Source organism: Apis florea, unplaced genomic scaffold (genome assembly GCF_048593485.1).
Source record: "Apis florea isolate Af1SG1 unplaced genomic scaffold, ASM4859348v1 contig_2899_pilon, whole genome shotgun sequence".
NCBI lineage: Eukaryota > Metazoa > Arthropoda > Insecta > Hymenoptera > Apidae > Apis > Apis florea.
In genome coordinates, this window is record NW_028256666.1 from 283,133 (window position 1) to 305,283 (window position 22,151).

At 28.9% G+C, this 22,151-nt stretch overlaps 2 protein-coding genes across 3 annotated transcripts in view; one reads left to right on the plus strand and one right to left on the minus strand.

Moving 5' to 3' along the window:
* Positions 1-2: 2 nt before the first annotated feature.
* On the plus strand, positions 3-9,729 carry LOC100866879 (scavenger receptor class B member 1). Its single transcript, XM_086907836.1, has 7 exons — positions 3-121; positions 1,886-2,092; positions 2,217-2,765; positions 2,835-3,875; positions 4,853-5,118; positions 8,060-8,312; positions 8,988-9,729. The coding sequence occupies exons 4-7, from the start codon at positions 3,210-3,212 to the stop codon at positions 9,345-9,347; spliced, it is 1,545 nt and encodes a 514-aa protein (XP_086763962.1). The 5' UTR covers positions 3-121; positions 1,886-2,092; positions 2,217-2,765; positions 2,835-3,209; the 3' UTR covers positions 9,348-9,729.
* Positions 9,730-9,911: 182 nt separating this feature from the next.
* emp (epithelial membrane protein) overlaps positions 9,912-22,151 on the minus strand; it is a 46,394-nt gene continuing 34,154 nt past the window's right edge. For both annotated transcript variants that reach the window (XM_086907835.1, XM_003691154.4), the window contains exons 4-7: positions 18,089-18,586; positions 15,702-15,900; positions 13,333-13,541; positions 9,912-11,294 (exon numbers count right to left, since the gene is read on the minus strand). In XM_086907835.1, the coding sequence (XP_086763961.1) occupies positions 11,037-11,294; positions 13,333-13,541; positions 15,702-15,900; positions 18,089-18,586 (1,164 nt within the window). In that variant the 3' untranslated portion in view covers positions 9,912-11,036. The remainder of the gene's footprint in view (positions 11,295-13,332; positions 13,542-15,701; positions 15,901-18,088; positions 18,587-22,151) is intronic.

A 22,151-nucleotide genomic window follows, 5' to 3' on the forward strand; every position in this document is an offset into this window, starting at 1 on the left:
TTGATACTTATGTAACTGAATATTCATGTATCTCGTGCATCAAGTGTCAATGAATTCTTCCGCATTATGAATTACTGTGAGGAGGAACTTTATAATCTCCCGCCGCGTGAGACGTAAAAAAGTATATTGAGTGATTATTATTCTTTCAAAAATTATATCAATTATATCAATAATAGCAGAAAAATTAAAAATTTTTAACTGTCAAATATTGATCATATAAAAATGTCAAAACTGTATGAATCGTGCTATTGGTTAAAGCAATGACTGATATATATATATAAATGATCATGTGAATGAACAATACGTCACTCATGTGTATTTACACATCTGAAAAAAATTATCAGACTATCGATATCGTTCGATTGCTGCAACCAATTGAAATTCGATAAATCAAATTTAGCATACCATTTATAACCCTTCTCGATTTCTCATTCGAAATTTTTTTCAAATTAAGAAAGATAGAATTATGTGAAAAAGAAATTGCATGACAGTAATAATAATAGATAATTCAAAGCGTTTTGTTTTTTAACTTTATTTCAGTATGAACTATCGATTATTAAGCCGCGGTCATCGGAATTACAAATTTATACATATATAGAATACATATTCAATATAGTGCTTCCATATATAATATTAGTTTGAAATTAATCAATATCAATTATAAAAATTTGAAATTCTTAACTTGGTAATTCGAGTTTGTTTTCATATTCTGCAGACATTTTTAACGTGATAGTAACAATGAAGAAAAAAAAAGGATTATTATAATTAATTTAAAATCATCTTAACTATCAATTAATATTTAACAATTATCGTATTTAATTTTATTTTTATCGGCAAAGTTATAACGAATATATATTTTAATAAAATAAATTTAATATAATAATAATATTGCGTCATATAATCGACTGATTTCAAGACGATCTTCTCATAAGAAATGATAGCTTATTGTATCTTATGACCTATCACAAATAAAAGCACTACAATTATCTCTCGAACATTGCAATTCTTTTTTTTAAATAAATTTCAAGGCTGGTTAGCTTATTTCGATAATATTTTGTTTTAGTTTATTTTTATTCTCAAAAATTTTGAAGAAAGCATGTCATTTATAACCTATACATATATAATTAATAATCATTGCAACAATAGTATAATTTAAAGATAAAAACATAAGATTTTCTCTTGCTGAAACTTTTGATGTACATTGTATATAATAGATATATAATAATATATATAATATATATAGTTAGTCACAAAAGTCTTCATATGTATCTTACAAGGAAATTCATCTATCTTGAAATATATATATATATATATATATGTGAATAAAAATTTGTATGGAAGTAGAATAACTTGTTATGATTTAAATATGTTTCATATAAAATAAAATTATTGTTTTTAATATAATAATCGTATTTATGATTAACTATATATCATACAATATATTCATTTTTTCATTTTCTCGTCTTTATTTATGATTTATAAATAATATAAATTTTTAGTCAGCAGCAATGCATGCATAATAAAGATTCAAGGAAGGAGTAGGAAGAAAAGTATCAAAGTTTATGCAATGTGTCGATGTATATTATAATTATTCTTGTTGCATTGTTCGAGCAAATAATTATTGACAAAACACTTTGGAATATCGATTTTAGAGATTAAAACAAAAGTTTGATGTATAAAAATAGTGATTAAGATTTATTTATTAAGTTTGCAATTAGAAGAAGTGAGACAATTGTCCTATTTTATCTCCACCTTCCTTCATCTAATGCTAACTTAAATATCTATCAATACGTTAACAGTCTCCAATGACAGAAATGTGTTAACTTCACAAACAAGCCTTAACCAACACATTTCTGCATACCACTCTTTGCTTCGTTTGTTTTAGCCTCTCCAAAGATGTTCCGTGTTAAACGCATCCTGCACATCCTGCATCGCAACGAGTACGAGTTTCTGCATCATTTTTGTATATCGCAGGAAGGAAGAGGAATGATAAATGATTTCGCGAAAATTGCACTACAGAGATAAAGATATACGTACGTATATATATGCGTGGCGATTGTAACGTGGCTGATTGTCCGATAAACTCGACAACGTAAGTACGTAATTAACTAAACTAATTACAAATTTATCGCTTTAATCGGATCGAGAAAAGTGGGACAATTTCCTTCTTGTGCAATCGCGCGACGTGTAATAAAAAATGATTGTATCTGACGTAGAATAACGAGAGAGAAAAGAAAAAAGAAGAAGAAACGTAAAGGGTGATGACGCGACACGAGACATCGCAACAGAAAACGGGTGAAAAGGGCATCTGCCAGTCACAACATACGGAGGAACGCCTCGTGATAAAATCGAATCGGCACGTTTCGCGGCGTAGCCCGTTGCGACGCTATTTTTCGAGGGAAAAGGATTTATCGTCGATCATTCTTTCTGAAAAACAATTTTCAGAAACGATTCTCTGTGCTATTAAATCGGAAGAATTCGTGAATCGGTTTGATTCAATGGTAACACGCCGATATTATCATCAGTCGCCATTGAGGATTTTTTCGTCTACCGCCGATAAATGGTAGTAGCATGTTCGACGCAAATCGATCAAGGGCCACTGTCACAAAGTGGATCGTCGCAAACAAACAACTGGTCGTTAGAGAGAATAATCGGAGGAAGGAATCGAACACGAATAATCCTAATCATTTCCAGCAAGAAGAATGGAATAAAATGGAGAGTGAGAGGATAGCAAAATGGCAGAAACGAAGGGCAAATGACGATTGGTAATGTGGTAAAAATCGGTTCGAAATAATAATATCAATCGAAATAGATATTTTTTTTTCCCCCCGTAGAAAAGAGAAGCTATGAACAGAGGATTCGAACGTACCAAGTTTGGTGGCGAACGGAGGTCATCGCCGTCACGACGAGGTTATCGATGAATCGAGAAAAGGTGGGGAGATTTTTGTACGCCGTTGTGATCGTCCCGCGGAACTCAGTTGAGCGTCGAAAACGCATCGCAAGTGAACGCGAAGAAGAAACGACGAAAGAAGGGAAGGGAGCGCAGGAAGATCTCGGCTCTCTTCGGGACTCGTCGTGGAACGAGCCAGAATTTGAAAAATTCGAGAGAGAAAAATTTTCAACGCTCGATCGTGAAACGGAGTTCAACTAACGGGGGAGAGATTTTTTTTTTTTTTTTGCGCGCGCGCGCGAGACAAAAACGAGTCAGCATGGAGAAGAAAAGTATCGCGCGGGCGATTCAAAAGAGCTTGGACGGAGGGACGAGGAGGAGACGCCGCGTTCGTTGGCTGTACGGGTTCACCGCGCTGATCAGCGTCGCGATGTTCATCCTGTTTTGGTACACGAGCGTGTTCCACGATGCGGTCCTCTCCGGCCTCGAGTTAAAGAACGGCACCTCGTCCTTCCTGCTCTGGCAGAAGCCGCCTGTCAACCTCGAAATCAAGATCTACGTTTTCAATTACACGAACGTGCGCGAGTTCGAGAGCGGGAAGGCGACCAAGTTGAAGGTGGAGGAGGTTGGACCGTTCGTATATAAGGAGAGTTTGAGCCGGGTGAACGTGGAAATTAATGGGAATGGAACGATCACGTATCAGGAGAGGAAAAGGTACCAATGGGTCTCCGGTAAATCGGAAAACGAAAAGGTGATCGTGCCTAACGTGATGCTGATGTCGACGCTCGCCTTTTCCCGAAATCTTGGTTATTTCTTGCAAATCGGATTGACCATGTTCCTCTCGAAGATACGCGCGGAACCGTTCATCGAGTTGTCGGTCGGCCAATACCTGTGGGGTTACGAGGACGAGTTGTACGAAGTGGCCAAACGATTCTCGTCGTTACGCTCCGTTTTTACTCTGGATAAATTTGGACTTCTCGCCTTCGTACGTATAATAATATTTTTTTTTTTTTACTTGTTCTCCACTTTTTTCATTCTGGCTGCGATTCAATAATATAGTTTGGTTTATAATGTAAAATTTTATAATATAAAAATGTAAATTGTATAATCAAAAATTATGTCTGTCTAATTAAATTAGTGAAAATGTGGATGTTTTTGTATAAATAAAAATTGCAAAACTTTACAAAAACTTTGCAAAACTTCGTTTTGATGCAATCGCTACTCATAGTCATATCTATTTTCCTCGTATATATATTTGTTTTCGTTTCAAGATTCATTGCTGTTATTTTCTTCATCGTATATCTGTTTTTTTTTTTTTTTTTACATATTTATACTTTCTAGAAATAATAGTGTCAATAATCTTTTTTTATCTAGCTTAACTCTTATTTTTTAAAGATTGCATATATATATATATATATATCAATCTGAATTTAATTGCATAAGATATTATTTCAATTTTATATCATTATAAATGCTTTAAGTTGATTGTAAGAAAATATAATATGTATCAATTTTTTATATTTCATTAAAGATAAAATTATAATCAAAAAATTTTCATATCGAATTCAAATAGAAAAAAGTAAATAAATACTACTTAAATTCGATTTAATTGAATCAATTATTATTTATGATTTCACAACTTTCACAATAGACGAAAGTTTAAATAATTATAACGAAGCAAATATATTTCAAAAAGTTATGCATAAATAACAAAAATTATTTATAATAATTATAAAGTAATAGTTCATTTTACGTTTTACAGAGCTCGATATAATAAAATTACACATTATATTTTCGCGCGGCTCAGCAGGTATGTTTCGGGTAACTTCGGTCAGCTTCGGCCAGCTTCGGACAGCTTCGGTAGTCGAGCAGTTATTATTTCGCGATTCGTTCAAAATTTAATGCGACTAAACTAAATTAAAAATAAGAAATACGCTGATTTAACGATGAATCCGTTTTCAGAATAATGGTTCGAGTCGGGATCGTATCACGATACACACAGGAACCGATAATCTTGGGATAATCGAGCGAATCAATGGGATTGAAAATCATCAGATTTGGGGAGATGAAAAATGCGATCGAATCTATGGTACCGATGGTAGTATGTTTCCACCGCACTGGATCAAGCAACCGAATAAGACGCTCTTCATTTACGCGAAAGATTTCTGCAGGAAAATACCTTTTCATTACGATCATCGTAGTTTTTCTAGCGGCATACCCACCTTGAGGTGAGTCATCATTGTTTTATATACATTCCGCTTTCTATCCCATTCCTTTCTTTTTTATACAGGATGTTCGAACGAAGTAGATAGATATATTTAACAGAATTTTATTTGAAATTGAAATAAGAAATGACTGTTTAAACCACTTTATTTTTAACATTGTTATTTGAATATATATTACGGCGTTAATATATTCGTGGAACATATTTAGAGCGTGAAATTTAAGCCAAAATAAATACATAAAATTATGTATGTAAAAATGTTATTAAATTATAAGCAATTTAAGTTTTAGTTAGATGAAGCGAGATAGACAGAGCTAAGCAGCGATTTGATAAAAATAAAGCTGTCTTGTAATCTCTGCCTTACTTTAACATAAACTTTAATCACTTGTAACTTAATAAGCTCCAATCGAAATTTTTGTACATAATTTATCTTGATCTTTGGAATAAATTTTCACGAATATGTTAATAATATAATATTGTAACAATAACACGTTATATTGATTTATTTGTTAACAGCAATTTCAGATATTGAAATTATTTTCTTAAATGTTTTTGTTAAATTTAACAAAACCATAAAAATAATTTTAAATAAAATTTATGAAATATAAATTTATGCAAGTATGATATAATATTATTTGAAATACTATTTCAAATTATCAGAAATATTTATTTCAAATAATATTATTTTATATGTGTTTGTACAATATGAAATAAATGATGCGTTATTTGCAATAATATTTCAAATAATAAAGGAAAGGATTGTGATATGATTCTTCGATTTTATATTTTTTTCTAAATTATATAGCTTAAATTGCTTTAAATTTTGAATTTAATTATGTATTATGAAAATAATATAATTATTCTTTGAATTTTTACAATAATAAGAGCAATAATATAGTTTTTTGAAAAAATCATATCATAAAATCATAAGATCAATTTCTCAATTAATTTTTTCATGAAATTTTTTTTATTAGTTTTTCTATTTATATATAAATATTCATTTCGTATAATAAACTTTCGCTTTTTTTCTACACCATTCTTTTCTCTTGCATTGCTACACTCATATCTTTCTTGATCTAATTTTCTTTAAGATCTCGATCTTGGAGAAATTTATGTTAGTTGTGTTTATATGGTTATTAGACAGAAATTAAAGAATAAAATAATGTATATTAGAAATTTTAACTTTATATTTTAAAATATCAATGATCAATTTTATAAATATCGATTCTATCTTTCAAATGCATTTCAACACATAATTTACAAGAAATATTTCTTTCAAGATGTTATAAACAGTTCCAAATTATATTTCTTATTAATATACATTATACAATTAACAATATATCATTAAATATAAATTATATAAATATAATAAATGGAATAAGAGATATCTTAACCATTGAATATTTTCCTTGTAACGTGGAAAATTACAATGAACCACATTATATATCTCCTTTCTTTATTATTTGAAAAATGTCCAAGTGTAAAATTTAAGAAATGATTTTAGAGATTAAAATAAATACAATAAAAACTTATAAATATGCAAAGGTTTTCATCAATGCTTATTATTACGAGCAATTTAATTTTACATCAAGTGAAACGAGATGGAGATAAAGTATGACCGAGATAAAATCGTCACGCTCTATTGCAATCTTACTTTATCTAACGTAAAATTAAATTGCTTGTAATTTGAAAAATAAGCTTCAATTGATATCTTTGCATATTTTTGCGTTTGATTTATTTTTTTACAATCTCTTTTTAAACTTTCTATTTACTTCTATCGAATGACCTGTATATGCACACTATTGGGAGCTCAGAAGCAGAGTCAAATATTATTCGAATAAATGGAATTATTCATTAATAACGAATAACCTCGTATTCGTATATAAATCCAGGAATAAACTTTTATCATTGTTCAAAAATCGAAATGAAATTAAAATCAAAAGCAGTAGTGTTTTTAATTCATCTTTGATCGAAGATGAAGAATGATGATTATTGATTTGATAATTTTCCTATTTTTCAATTTATCAAAAATTATATTAATGTATTAGTGATAATTTTTTGAAAATGAAGAACACGATACAATTTTACTTGAGTTATAGGAAATAATTCAGAATGAGTGCAAATTTATTTTTGATAGACGTTTAATCATTATTAATATATATATATATATTACTTATATTTTTATGCAAAAAGTGTTATCGTTTAATAAAAATTTGATACAGATTCGATGAAAAAATGAACAATTTATTTCAAATTTAAAATTTTTTTCATTTACTTTATGCAACTTTGAAATGTTTTCTAAATTTGAAATATTAAAATAAAGATTTATTAACTTAATAATTATTTATAATATGGAAATATGTCTTTTAATATGTTTTCTTATCTCTAATGTTAAGTCGAAAAAGAAATTTTTTTTAATATTCTTAATTTTTATAAAAATCTGTTGCTATAAACAATATTTTCCAATTATATTTATTTTAATGTTTTTTTTTTCTTTTTTTATTTACCTCTTAAATTTCCACTTATTTTCTATTCTCTAATTAAACGATTTCCACGTTTTTGGCACATCCTGTATAAATGTAAGATTATAAGAATATAATATAATAAGAATATATAATGTTACATCTAACGGTTATATAATAATGTCACAGATTTATACATGAATAATTTTTCTAATAAAATCATTATTTTAACAAAAAATTTTTCTCAACTTTGTTACTCAATCACATCAACACGCATAAACTTACCTGTAGATGTAAAATTTTCGACCAATACAAATTGTGGTTTCCTTACGATTGCATTGGCAACAACCAATCAAATCTGAGCTCTCAACAGTGTATTGGCTCTCTTCTTTCCTCCTCTTCGTTTTGAAAGAAATTTATACCTACGAATGCGCAGGCGAAAATGTCGTCCATCGAAACGCTTCACCAGTCGAATGACTATAGGTACAAATTACCGAGCAACGTTTTTACGTCGACTCGCAACAAAGACTCGTGTTTTTGCCCGAAGGAGTCGCACGATTCAACCATCAGAACATGTCCCCCAACCGGAACGCTCAACGTTTCTGCCTGCAACTTTGGGACACCGATAATCGCTTCTTTTCCTCATTTCTACACGGGTAATGAGTCGTTGTTCGAAAAAATCGTCGGGCTGGAACCTCGACAAGACCGTCACGAAAGTTACATCGATCTTCATCCGGTAAGCGTGCAATTACTAAATATTTATTTTTTTATCGTGGAAAATTTTAAAAGAATCAAAACTTATCGCGATAATTCTCTTGGAAAAAGATATTGATTTTTAATTTTGTTACGGCTTGACTAAAACTCAGAGTTTTTTGCCGTAAAAGTAAAAAAGAGAATATATATATTGGTGAGACAATACAACTTTTCTATTTTTCTTCTTCTCTACGATCTGAAAATTTATTACATTTTTATCATATATTATTTGTGACCTTGTTCCGATTAAAATAAGACCAAACTGCGATATTTGTACTATATTAAAGGACGAAGAAAAAAAAGTTGTTCATCACTGATTAAAAACACAAATTATATCGTTTGTTTGGTTTTATTTTTGATCACAGAAATCTTAAAAATATTTTCATAAAAATTTCGTTACAAAAAAAAAAAACAAAAATAAACAAATTTTATCATTACGTTAGTATTACGTCTCACGGATATTCGATCACGGATCAGGTTACATTGTGTTGAAAATTCATCCTTTGTTCCAAGATGAATTTCGTTTTACAATTCCGTTGTACATTGATTTTGCACTTGTAAAATATTTACTAAATTCGGAAACTGGAAATTTGAGGAAATAAATGAAATAATTGAGAAATTCCTTCATCTAAAAAAAAAATATAAATTTTGCTTTTAGCGTTTAGGCATCACGGTGAACATGAACATGAGGCTGCAAATGAACGTAGAGGTACGAAAAGCGATTGGAATTCCCTTCTCCGGAAACCTCGAAGACGGATTGATTCTACCGTTGATATGGCTCGATACTGGAATAGGCGAAATACCCGAGTCGCTTCAACAGATTTTGTATCGAAGTCACTACTTGGTGAACGCCATCGAAGCCGTTTTTCAATGGTGTAGTCTGATCGGCGTGATCATCTCGTTCGGCGCTCTTTTTGCCACGATGAAGAAAGAAGAGGAATCGATCGAGACGAAGCTGGACTCGAAACTCGATCGACCGGTCCCAGAGTGGACCGAAACTGAACTCAATCGGCTGTAACGGAACACGACCGTGATATTATGCACCGCGTGTTTAACGACTTCATCGGGAATACGGCATCGACGATCTAATTTATTGTTAATTCTTTTACTTGACCAATTGATTCCTTTTCTCGATGCTCTTTCATCACGCTCTGAATAACTTGGAAGAGGGGAGAAAAAAAAAAGAAAAAAAAAAGTCTATCACGCCACTTTGTAACGCGATCAATCGATCATACGATTATCGTTACAGACCTATCCCCTCTGTCGAATGTCGTGTATGCTCGCTTCAATTGTATCGCGATAACGGTATATAGTACAACAAGATAGACCCGCGCTCGCGCGTTCATATTCCTTCGAGAAAAGCCACGTGCAAAAAATAATAAGTAACGATGCAAAATTAACATTGCCATGTGTATGCTATAAGATGTTTTTCTACGATTCTTTTTTATATTTGTATATCTGGCATCGATAACCTATGTCGACATAACAAGTTTGAAAAACAGAGATGGACAATTCATTCGTTCACACGTGTAATACATCGGCAGCAGATTTCCGGTACATGGTGAAATCAACTAGCGAATACTCTCGTCGTACATAATTTTATTATTAAATTGTCACGACATCTGAAATTGTCTCGAATCCGAATCCGGATTTCAAAACTATTTGGCTACTTTATTGTCGTTTCCTCCACCTTCTTCTTCTTCTTCTTCACCCACTCCACCAGCTCTTCCTCATACTTGATTGTAAAAAACTAAATTCATCTAGAAATCTAACCATAGTCTATCTGAAGTTAACGCGTTTACAACGAAATACATATAAACGAATGTATAATGAAATAACAATAAGATCTCGATCGCCGCCAGATTCGTCAAAATCCAAAAGGACGATTACTCGGCTCACGTCGATGATCTTGTACACGCGATCGTGTATTTGCTGGACGGAATTTTTTTTTTTTTTTTTTTTTTTTTTTTTTTTTCTTCCATTCGGCGATTACGAGAGGCGAGAGTTTTTCATCGATTGATGGACGAAATTTTTTTTTTTTAAATATTGATGGCAACGACGCGACGGACGATGGAGCAACTCGTTCCACGATAGAAATTCGCCGTATACGGCACTATTAGCAATTTCCACGTCACTTCTGTTCCCTACTTCATCCATAACTCCCTTCTTCAGTACGCAAGCGCGTGCACACATACCACACATACATACATACATACACACACACACATATACAATATGCACGCGCACACAAATCGTTCGCGTACTTCCTACTTTTTCGCGTACTTCGCTTTCTTATTATTAACTTGGTTCCGAACCGGCACTAACAATCTATAGGAATGCAAACGATTCCTAATAATTTCAAAACTGGCCAGTCGAATATCCAATTGGAAAATTCGTTCGAGTTTTCGTAAAAGGTTTATATATATATATATATATCGACACAACGTAATTGTCCTTTTCCCCCTTTCTCTATTATTATTATTATCGTTGTTATATTTTCTTCATTCCTATAGCGGAATGGAACAATGACGATAAAACACCGATCACTCTTACCCAGTTTCTCCATTCGCCTCTCGCTCTCTCGATTTACATCCGTTAAAAACCTATTAGGGTGAAAGCTTGCCGCGTACAAGGGTCGACGTATACGCGCAACTTCACGCTCGAGATCGAAAGATGTAGAAACGGCAGACTGGGCAGATCGGCCGTTCTACTTGGAATCGGATGGATTCTGGAATGCAGGATTCAGCTGACCGGTTTTGCTCGCAGTCGCGTTAGACGGTAACGGATTGCTCAGATGTAGTTTCTCTTGTCGTTTAGCGGCACGCACCAGGAAGAAGAGCGCTCCTATCAAAACGATCGCGCCTATCGCCGCCAGAGTTCCGGATACCGCCGCCCGAGCAATTGGTGGCACGTCCACGGCCATTTTCATCAGGTTTCGCATTTCTTCCGGTAGCTCATCGATACCCTGCAATGGAGCGAATTTGTGTTATTGACACGTCAATTTTTCTCGATCAATCTTGATCGTTATGACGAGTGGTTGATAATACAGCGGCGATTAAAATGACAATGGCAAGAGTAAGTTATCGACACGAACGGTCATTCCAACGAAATGAATCATATTACAGACAATGATACGTCGGAGGCGTCGAATCACTCGCGCTTCCCATTACCGTCACGAATGCCTATTTGCACGATTAATATCATTGGCTGCCACTGCCGCCGCCTAAGTGCTAATCGCTTCTTAATCGCGATTCGTGTCCACGCGATCGATTCGTTCGTGTCAGTCGGATATAATCAAAATAAAGATAGCAGCTACGATAGATGGTCAGTGTATCGACCTCGTTTAAAGTTGAAAATATTTTACCTGAAGGGTATGTACGTTATGTATAATAGGATAAGAGGTTATTTTCAGAATATGAGGTTAGGTTGCACACGAAATGTTGTTTTTTCGAAAGGTTATGAATAGAGGAAAGAGTAGAAATATGAAATACTCAGATTTTGATAGTTTTTCTAATGATTGTAATAACGACAATTAACACATTTTATTATTCGTTCGTTTAATGAACGTTTTATGTTTTGATCGCAATAGAAAGTTTCTACGCTTATTAACTTGTGAAATTTATTTTAATTTATTTTATAATTTTTAAAGAAACAGAAATTCAATACTTACGATAATCGCAGTTTCAATATATTAATGAAGATTTGAAGTTTTTAATTATAATGATAAAAGAAAGTGAAATTGGTAAAAATATGAGATATTTGATTGATAACAATGTAATTAAAATTTTTCAAAGATTTCAAAAATGAGCTATAAAGAGATATGTTAATTGCGGATCTACGATTGTACGAATCCAGAAAGTATAATTTATATATGCAGTTTTGTTTTGCACACGCATTGCAAAACAAAATAAATTATTCATTTGATTATGATTTCTAATTGTTTTATTATATTTATCATATTCTTCTTGCTTATATATGCTTTTTATTGATAATATGCTTGTATATTGATAAAATCTTTCTATTAATACTTTAATATAAATTATTTCCTTAAAAAATATCAATCTCATACTACTATTCGAATACGTTTAACGTTTAATTAAATCGATTTTTTTTCTTTATTTAAAAAAAGTTAAAAAATGTTCCATGAAATTATTCAAAATTTTCTATTCAATTTTTTTATTACTATTCTAAGAATCTCGGCACGAAAAAATTAAATGGATATTCCATATTTATATCCTTTCCTCTATACATACTTAATTGAAGTTCTACGTAATTCTAACATGACTGATTTGTCCAATTAATAATTCAACAAATTTTATATAAAAAGTCTTATCTATGTGTTCCTCATCTATCGATCGTTTTAAAATAGGGAAATCTTTAATCTCCTTCAAGCATTTTTTTCAATATGTAAATTTAAATAATAAACTCATGCGATTATCCATAATGATCTACACAATTGATTGTATTGCTATAAATTTTTTTAATACTTGATATATGTAATTTATAACATATATCTCCTTCTTTAATGTGATAATATTTATCAAATAAGTAATAAGTAATATTACTCTATTCATTTCTTTAAAAAACGACATTTCATATGCAACATTTTAATATATATTTCTATGCATTCTTTATATAAACTCAAAAAACGTTATATATTGTTCGTAACTGACAAGAAATCCTAATAATGGAAAAAATACGAATCTGATTGGTCGATTTCCAAATCCAATACGCTTCTAAAAATCAGCCCGCGTATTGGCTGAAAGTAATTCTACAAATAAGATCATACAGCGCCATGTTTGGTGAGCAAAAGAAGTACTTCTCTTGCCCGAATATAGACCCGCCACTCTCGTCAGTTATATATTACCGATCAAGAATCAGTTTTGATTAATTTTTTTAATAAGGAAACATCGTAAAAGAAATAATAAAAAGATCCAGTGTCCATCACGTTATACATCGAAATAAGGATATTTTAACTAAGGATACAGTGTACGTATACTCACATCTTCGAACCATATAATCGGGAAAACGATATCCGGGAACGAGGCAACCTGTTTAATGTCCCGTACTTGGCTAACCGCCAAGTTTATTTGAATTCTCGCTTTAGCTCTCAACGCTGTGCCCATCATCGGTAGAACATCGAGGTAGAATTGATGATCACGTTCGACCGGTGGTGATATACCTGTTACCGCCTCTCTGAGTGTTGGATCCCCTGAAGAGAGATAATGTAAAAAGATCAGATAGGCTTCAAGGTAGGCTTTTTAGGGACAAGAGAGTAAAAACAAGCGGATTCTCAGCGTTTCGATCGCGGCTCGCGAAAGCGAGAATTTCATCAACTGTATTCAAAACTGTGTTCAACGTATGACGACGATTTCCCCAGAGTCGAGAAAATTTCCCACGGTTCGTTCGCTTGGTCGCCGACCGAATTCGCGTGTAAGAGTTGATGTGGAGGGGAGTATGAAGATAGGAAATATAGATAGGTATGTATGTACAGTAGTGACTCTACAAGTAACAGGTCGTAAGATTCTATAACTGACAGTTCATTATCCCTACTCAGCACGGAGAGACGACTGCCTTGAATCAATTGTGTAATTCAATTCGGCAATTTGAGACTCTTACTAGCATTTAAACTTAATTGGTTTAAAGAATTTAATATTCGTATAATTTTGATTCCTCTTTTATCAAAATATTTATATATTTGATTATTGTACCATTGTGTGTCAAATTGAAATTATTAATTTATAAAGTAATATTTTTAAATTAATTTTTTATGCTCAATTTGATATAATTTTTTTTTTTTTTTTTGAAACTGAAAAGAAACGACAGAACAATCGAAATCTGAGAGATAAAACATTTTTGCATTAAATTTTTTTCTTTGCATTAAATAAGAAATATATATTATATTCAAAAGAAACAAGTTCTTTTTTTTTTTTAATCAATCTAATAATTTAAATCAATTTTAAGTTTTTTTCTATTATATAACCATGCCGTAGTGTAAATTTTTTTTGATGCGTCAATTACTGTGCCTCTCATGAACAGTCTTTTGTAAAACAATCTTTCCTCCTTTAATACGGTATAATAAAGAAACGATATAAACGGTCGTAAAAAAAAAAAAAAAGATAACAATTTCAATAGTAATTAGGTTTTTATCTTTTGAAATCTATAATAATTGGCTAATCTTTTTTTATTTTTATTATTATTTAAAATTATTTCACTTGTATACAAAAATTTTATTAAAGAACATTATTAAATTATTATTTTGAATATACTGAAAAATGGAAACAAAATAGTTAAAAATAGATAAAAACTAGATTATACTTTTAAACGATTGATTGAAATGAAATTTAAAGAGATTGAGAGGAAGGATGGCTAAATTTAAAATTTTAGCTCCATTATATGTATTAATTTTTGAATTAATAACGAAAAACGATTGAATTCTGCTTACACAAACTAACACATTGAATGCCTACATAAACGTTACTAACTTTCACATTATAGATTGTCGTTGCATTGTTGAGTATAAAATAGTCGATGACATAATACTATGATGATTCTAGTATGCATAAGGTGCTCCAAATAAAATCAGTTATTGTTTTTTTGATCCTTCAATGAAGGGAAAATATCAATATAAGATTATTTATTATTCTTAATAAATATATATACTTATTGAATAATGCAAATGATTTTAAATTAATGATGATAATTTGATTGCATAAATATTTATAAACGAGCACAGAGTGATTGTCTATGAAAAAACAAGAAAAAAAAGAATAGAATAAAATTTTTTTGTCCAAATCTATATTTTCAAGAAAATCAAACAAATTTAAAAAAATTTTACTTTTTAAATACGAGTGAAATTTTAAATTTTTGAATGAATAATTCATATTCAAATGTACAATAAAATTTTATTACTTAAATCCTTGTTATGAACATATACAATCAAAAAATTGTACAATCGACAATTTCTAAAATTCGTGTTTTCGAAAATTAATTTAATAAAAAAATAATTGTAAAAATATTTTCACATATAAAACAACCTTTTACATTCATATCCAATTTCACTTGTAAATATTTTTAAACTCGATTTTCTCAAAAAACCTCCAAGAAAAAATTTTATTCTTTTTTTTTTTTCCTTTTTTTTATAAATTATCTGCTTACACGTATTATTCGAAACTTATACATTCTGTGTATAAGTCATTTTTTTCTCTCATTCTTTTTCATTCACTCATTCTCACTCACTCGTACACTTTTTTTCATCACACTGAAAATGATAAATAAACAGAGAGACTCGACCGTACTCGAAATTAACCTAACTATGCTATTTATGAAACTATTGTATAACAAGGCAAAATAAACAGGTTAATCATCTTACCGAGATAAAAATGCGGGAAACTGAGCAACACCGGCGAATCGTATTGGCAAAGGGAGACATTGAAGGTTCCTTCGGGGGCGCAAGGTGGCCCAGCCGGGCAGAAACATTGCTGCGATTCTAATCTGCTCGGTGAAGCGAATGCATCTTTGGCAGGGACGAACCTATATCCAGGGATTCGACCTGGGGTGATCACTTCCTCCTGAAATGAATCATTCGATCGAAGCTATCCGAACTTTTATTGAAAATCTTTTAAAAGAGGAAGAGAAAGTATATTATTGCCCCTTTTTTATTTCTACTACAAATAGATTTTTGAGATGTTAAAAATTAGCAATTTTTTTTTATTCGTGTCTTTCGATAGCATTCGATGAAAAATATCAATATTATTCTTGTTAAAGTTAAATAAAAATGATTTAATAATTTTTGAGATATAAAATATATATATATATAATTATAATGGATATAAATATTAAACGGATGAGAATGTTAGATGATACGATATGAAGTAAATATAATAAAAAATATAATTTAAACTTATACTATATACAAGCTTGTTGTTAATAAGTGAACATAGAAATATCACAAAATATTAAATATCTAATTCAAAATTTATTTCTTCGTGAATTCATAATAATATTTTTTTGAAATTTTGTATCAATTTTTTATTTATTTCATATCATATTAATTTAATATATTTCAATATATTTCATATCAATCTTTGTTGAATTTAAAAAATTACAATATTTTTAATAAGTTTTTTAAAAAAAATCCTTCGTCATTTTTCATCAAAAATTATAAGTATTTGAATCCAAGCTTTTATCTTAAGCTTATAAAATAGATTATAAATAAAAATAAATCAGTCCTCAAGCGTTGTAATGTTCAACGTAAAAATTTAATTAATATCAACAATTAATATCTCACTAAAAATGAATATAGAAAATTAAAAATCTACAATCTCATCAATGTAGAATGTCATCATTTATATATATATATATATATATATATATCTTATCTATAGAACCATTGACTCTCATTAGACGTATATGTGTCAATAAAATGTATTTTTAAAGACAGTATTTTATTTATAAAAACGGTCAATTCAAAAGATATGATTTTTTTGGTCATTTAATCGTTTAAATAGTAGATATAATACAGGTATTATAATAAAAGCTCATTTATATTATGGAATTAATTTGTTGCATCGATTGTTTTACCATCTTGTGTAACTTTGTATACAAGATATATACAAGATATACATGTACATAGTAATAAAATCATCGACATAAAAATTTTTCATTAGCAAAACCATACAGATTTTTCGAATAACATATTTACATTGTGATGAAATTCATTTTCCTTATTATACAGAAATTGATCCATAGTACGAATGAAATCAAGAAAATTCTAACTTTATCATAAAATATAAAATATAGTATAAAATTTGTTCTTGTATGAATCTTCGTTTTCACGTAAATCAAATTTGAAAATTGTTCAATTTTATCAAATACAAATAGAATTAATTTTTATTGAAAAAATTTTATCCAATTAGTTTTAATTGAATTGTTTTTTGAATGAATATAATTGATGAATTTTCAAATTCGAAAATTTTTTGAAAACTAATTTTCAAATGAAAAAATGTATTCTACATTTTTTTGTTTATCTTCACATTTAAAATAATTACCGACAGTTCATTCATATGTTAGAGAATTAATTAATTTGAGAATATTTTGATTTCTATTTGAAAACGAAGCCTCCCACGTAATTTTTACGTTAATCTTAATTTCCATCTTATTTCGAGATTATTACAAAATCTCTTAACCCTGTATAAGATGTTAATATATTTGCAAGATAAAAATCAAAAATATCGCTCGAAGTTTATTTAATAAATTTTATAATATAAATTTTAATTTAAATTGAACGTATTTATTTCACTCTCTATCTTCCAAAATTGTCTCACGAGTAATATTAACCTTACCTTGTACGTATGAGAAAATGTGTCTAAATCTGAATAAAAAAAAAAAAAAAGGAAAAAATACAAATTACAAAATTAATAACGTTAATTGTTAGAATAAATAATACGAAAAATCAAATTTATACAAAAGACAAAAATTCAAAAAGGAACGCTAATCGTATAATCATATATAATATACCCAGTTGGATGAACATTTAAAATCGTGCATTAAACACTATTGCTTTCGGCGAGATGATCAAATCGGTGAAAAATTCAACATCTGGCCTGGAGCTAATGGATTCCTAAGAGATTAAAATTCTATAAATATAAAACTTTACTCTTAATTTGAATACTAACGAAAGACATTAAAAAAAAAGAATGCATTTTTAATAATAGCCCAACCTACTGGTTTTTACTAGCAGCCATCAAGACACGTTACCTTAAACACCAGGGGCAACGCCCTGCACAGATCCTTATCGAAGATTTTCAACACCGTCTCCTTGGTGATGCGCGGCGGGAAGATGCTGCCATCGGTGCCGGCTATCGAGTCGCACTCCGAAGCGGTCCAATGGCCCAGGCTCCTCTTCCCGTTGAAATTGTCCAGGATCCCGTACTTACCGATGTCCTCCTGCCCCGTATAAATCGTGAACAAGTCGGACATGGTCCCATTTTTCCCGTACAACAGACCGAACTGATCGTAGGGCAGTTTCTGCTCCTTCGGCACGACGTCTTTCGCCAATTTGAGCAGGGGGTCCTCGTAACCCCAGAGGAGTTGGCCGATCGACACCTCGACGAACGGTTTTATTCGAAGGATATCCATGATCGAGGCCATCGCTAGCCTGAGGAAACGTGCTGCATACTTGGACTGGCTGGTGGCCGAAAGCATCGGCACGTTTGGGACTACGACCAAATCCTCTTCCGAGCCGGCTGACAGTTCCTGCAATTTTTTTTTTTTTGTTTTCGTGAAATGAAAGCTGATTTCGAGGAAAGGGAAATATGATTTAAGAATTCATGGAATTTCGAGATTATATATATTTTTGTTTATTTTTTGATTTTGATTTTAGGAGACGAGAAATTCGATTTGTGAAACGTGATGAATTTTTTGAAATTCTTCAAATTTTTATTGATATTTATGGTCAAGTATAATATAGGAATATATATCTTTTTTGGCTTGAAATAGAGATTAAATTTTTATGTTTTATTTATATTTCACTTTTTCTCGGTATGTAAATTATTATTGAAAGTGATTAGTGAAATCTTATTAATTAAATGTGGGATTAAATTCAATTATTTATACCAATTATTATTTATTCCAGAGATTTCGAACGATTATAATAACGAAAACTTTCGAGAATTCAATAAAAACTTGTTTAACTTGGAAGAAATTTTTTGAGATTTCGAAATTTCGAACGAATGCTCCATTCCTAATATATTTATCATCATCATTAATGTCGCTGATTTTCGATGAATATTACGAACAACACGTGTATCAATTTGTTTATTTTTTGCATGTAATAACATTATCGAATTTAAAATGATCGATTTTTTAAAGAAATTTTAACTGCTGATTTATATGATTTATATAAAATTATTTAAATAAAATATTTGATATGATTTTTCTGTAAATTTTTATAAAGAAAACATCTTATTAAATAAATGTACAGAAAATAGAATTTAAGAAATAATACACTTTTGTTTCTTATTAAATAAGAATCTAATTAAGAAATTATTTTTTTTTAAACAATTTAATAATTAAAATCAAATTTTCACTTTTAAGTAATTTCTGTATTGATAAGTAATCAAGTTTTTTTTTTTGATGCATCAATTATTGTGCCTTTTACAAGTAAATAATCCATGAAATATCCATGAAAACAGTAGTATTAGAGAAGAGGATACAACAATTGATTCTTTGTTTTTTTAACGGAATATTCTAATTTAGAGTGCAATTTTTTTAAAGATATTTTTTTGTAATTTTTTATATTTAATTTACAGATAAATTAATGCAATCTCTTCAATTCATTTTATGATTAACGATTCTGATCATTACAAATCTCTTCTTCACTATGACATTAATTCAATATTATAATTATTGAATTAAAATTTTTGAGAAAATATAAAAAATTGAAAATATGACAATATTTCGAAATTAAAACAAAAAAAAAACCTATGTGTTTTAATTGACGTTTTAATATTTTTTTTATCATTAGCATATCAAAAAAAAAAAAAAAAAAAAGAGTAGAAAAAGATATCAAATATCAATTACTTTAGTTCAGACAATGAAGGCTAAATATTCATTTCAAATTTCAAAACGATCGTTAATTAGAACTTGAAATAACTCGAAAAAGAATTTGAAGAAATATGAGTTCGAGGAAATCGTGTTTGAAACCTTATACTAAGCACGTATACTTATGACTAATCAACCAGCTAGAATAACATTCCTTTTCAACGTCTGCAACTTGATTACAATTTTTATGAATCAAACAAATCCTTCGACAAATATATATTTTTGAGAATATATATATTTAAAAAAAGGTAAAAAAAAAAAATTGATCTTTTAAACAAGATTAAAGATTTTAAAAAATTTTCGATTAGTAGGAAAAATATTAAACAATATTAATATTTTGAATAGATTTAAACGTATTAACTTAAATGAAAAAAAAAATTGATTAAAATTGATAAGAATAGATACTAATGTTTATAATTTCATTGAAAATAATATTTATTTATTTTTAAAATTTGATACATCTACTTTTAATCGATTCGATTTTATTCATTAATTTTTATTAATAATTCCTTCGTTTTATCTCTTATAATTATATTTGTCAATTATAATTTTTAATTGAAAAATTGTTTCTTGTTTTGATGCAATCTTTTTCGAAAGTTTTATTAATATTAAGAGAAGAAATTTTTCACACTATTTTTTTTTTAGATTTAAATATTAAATCTGTACAAGAAAACATTTGTTAAAATAATAATTTAATGTTAAATTTAATATTATAATTCATTGTGTAATGAATAATTTACTTCTTTATAATAAAATTTGAAAATTGATATTTATCAGTAACAACTTATATATATATATATATATATATATATATATATATATATATATATAAATAATTTTATAAATATAATTTTTTTTAAAGTGCTTAAATATTAGCAAAAATACTAATTATATTAAAAAAAAGTATACAATATTAATAAAGCTTTTCTATAGATTGAAGCAGAAGAGATGCATACGAAGATCAATTTTAATTTTTTAAATAAAATTCTAAATTTTTAATATTTATATATACTTGTTTTCTTATTTACAAAATTATACTATTATATCGAAAAATTTTTAATTTTTAAAATATTGTACATAATTTAAAGTTTATAAAACTTATCGTATAAAAGATATTTTCTAAATTTTTTTAAAATTTATAAATTTAAATTTCAACAAATTCAATTATCTCTTAAATTGAAAATTTCTCGACATTAATACTTTAATAGTTTTCTTTTCTTTTTTTTTTTTTTTTTTTGTGAATAAAGAGGAATTACATTTATTAGTGTATTAAAAGTTATATAATATTCAATCATTTCAAAAATTGAGATCATATGATGTTCAAACGTCAATCTATGAAAAAAACTAGTGTTATATAATAATATATCTACATTCTGTATCAAACAAACTATCTATATTATATTGCTTATTAATTTATTAATTTTATACCAATTTTTAAAATATTTTTATATCATTTATATTTTTATTATTCGATATTTGAATATGTTTATAATACAGAATCTTCATTATTAAAACTAATATCTCCATTATTAGATCTAATTTAATAATAAGACTTTTCAGATAATAGGACACAGATATTTCTTTAATGAATTATTCTATATATTATTTTGAAAAAAATAATTGCTTATTTATGAGAAAACAATGGTATAAGAAAGTTTTCTCATTTAGTTTTTATTATGAGATTAAGAATTTCATACCTTTTAATTTTTGCCAATTGGCAAAAATTTTTTAAATTATATACTTGTATAATAATTATGTATAATAATACACAAAATTGAATAAAATTGCATTCCATTTGAGTTCCTGTTAAATCATCATCAGAGATTATTTTCAATGCATTTCTCTATTATTATTCAATATTTAAAATATCGTTTTAACAATATATTCTTAATTATAATTTTTATCACATTTAAGCTACTTTCTGCAACTTCTTAATGTATTTTCCATTATATTTTATATAACAGATTTATTAATTGCATCTTGATATTGAATATTCTGTTCGTCAATTTTTCAATTTCATTTCATTTCAAAACTTTCTCCATACTCTTATATTATTACGAATACAAATAATATACAATTCGAATAATAGAATGTTTGATTAAGGAATATTTAGATCAGTATCGTTTCTCTGGTGCTCTTGAATGACCAAGGACAATTATAGACTATTTATTATACGCGATATTTTGACCAATATATCATTATTTTTCATGATTCTCAA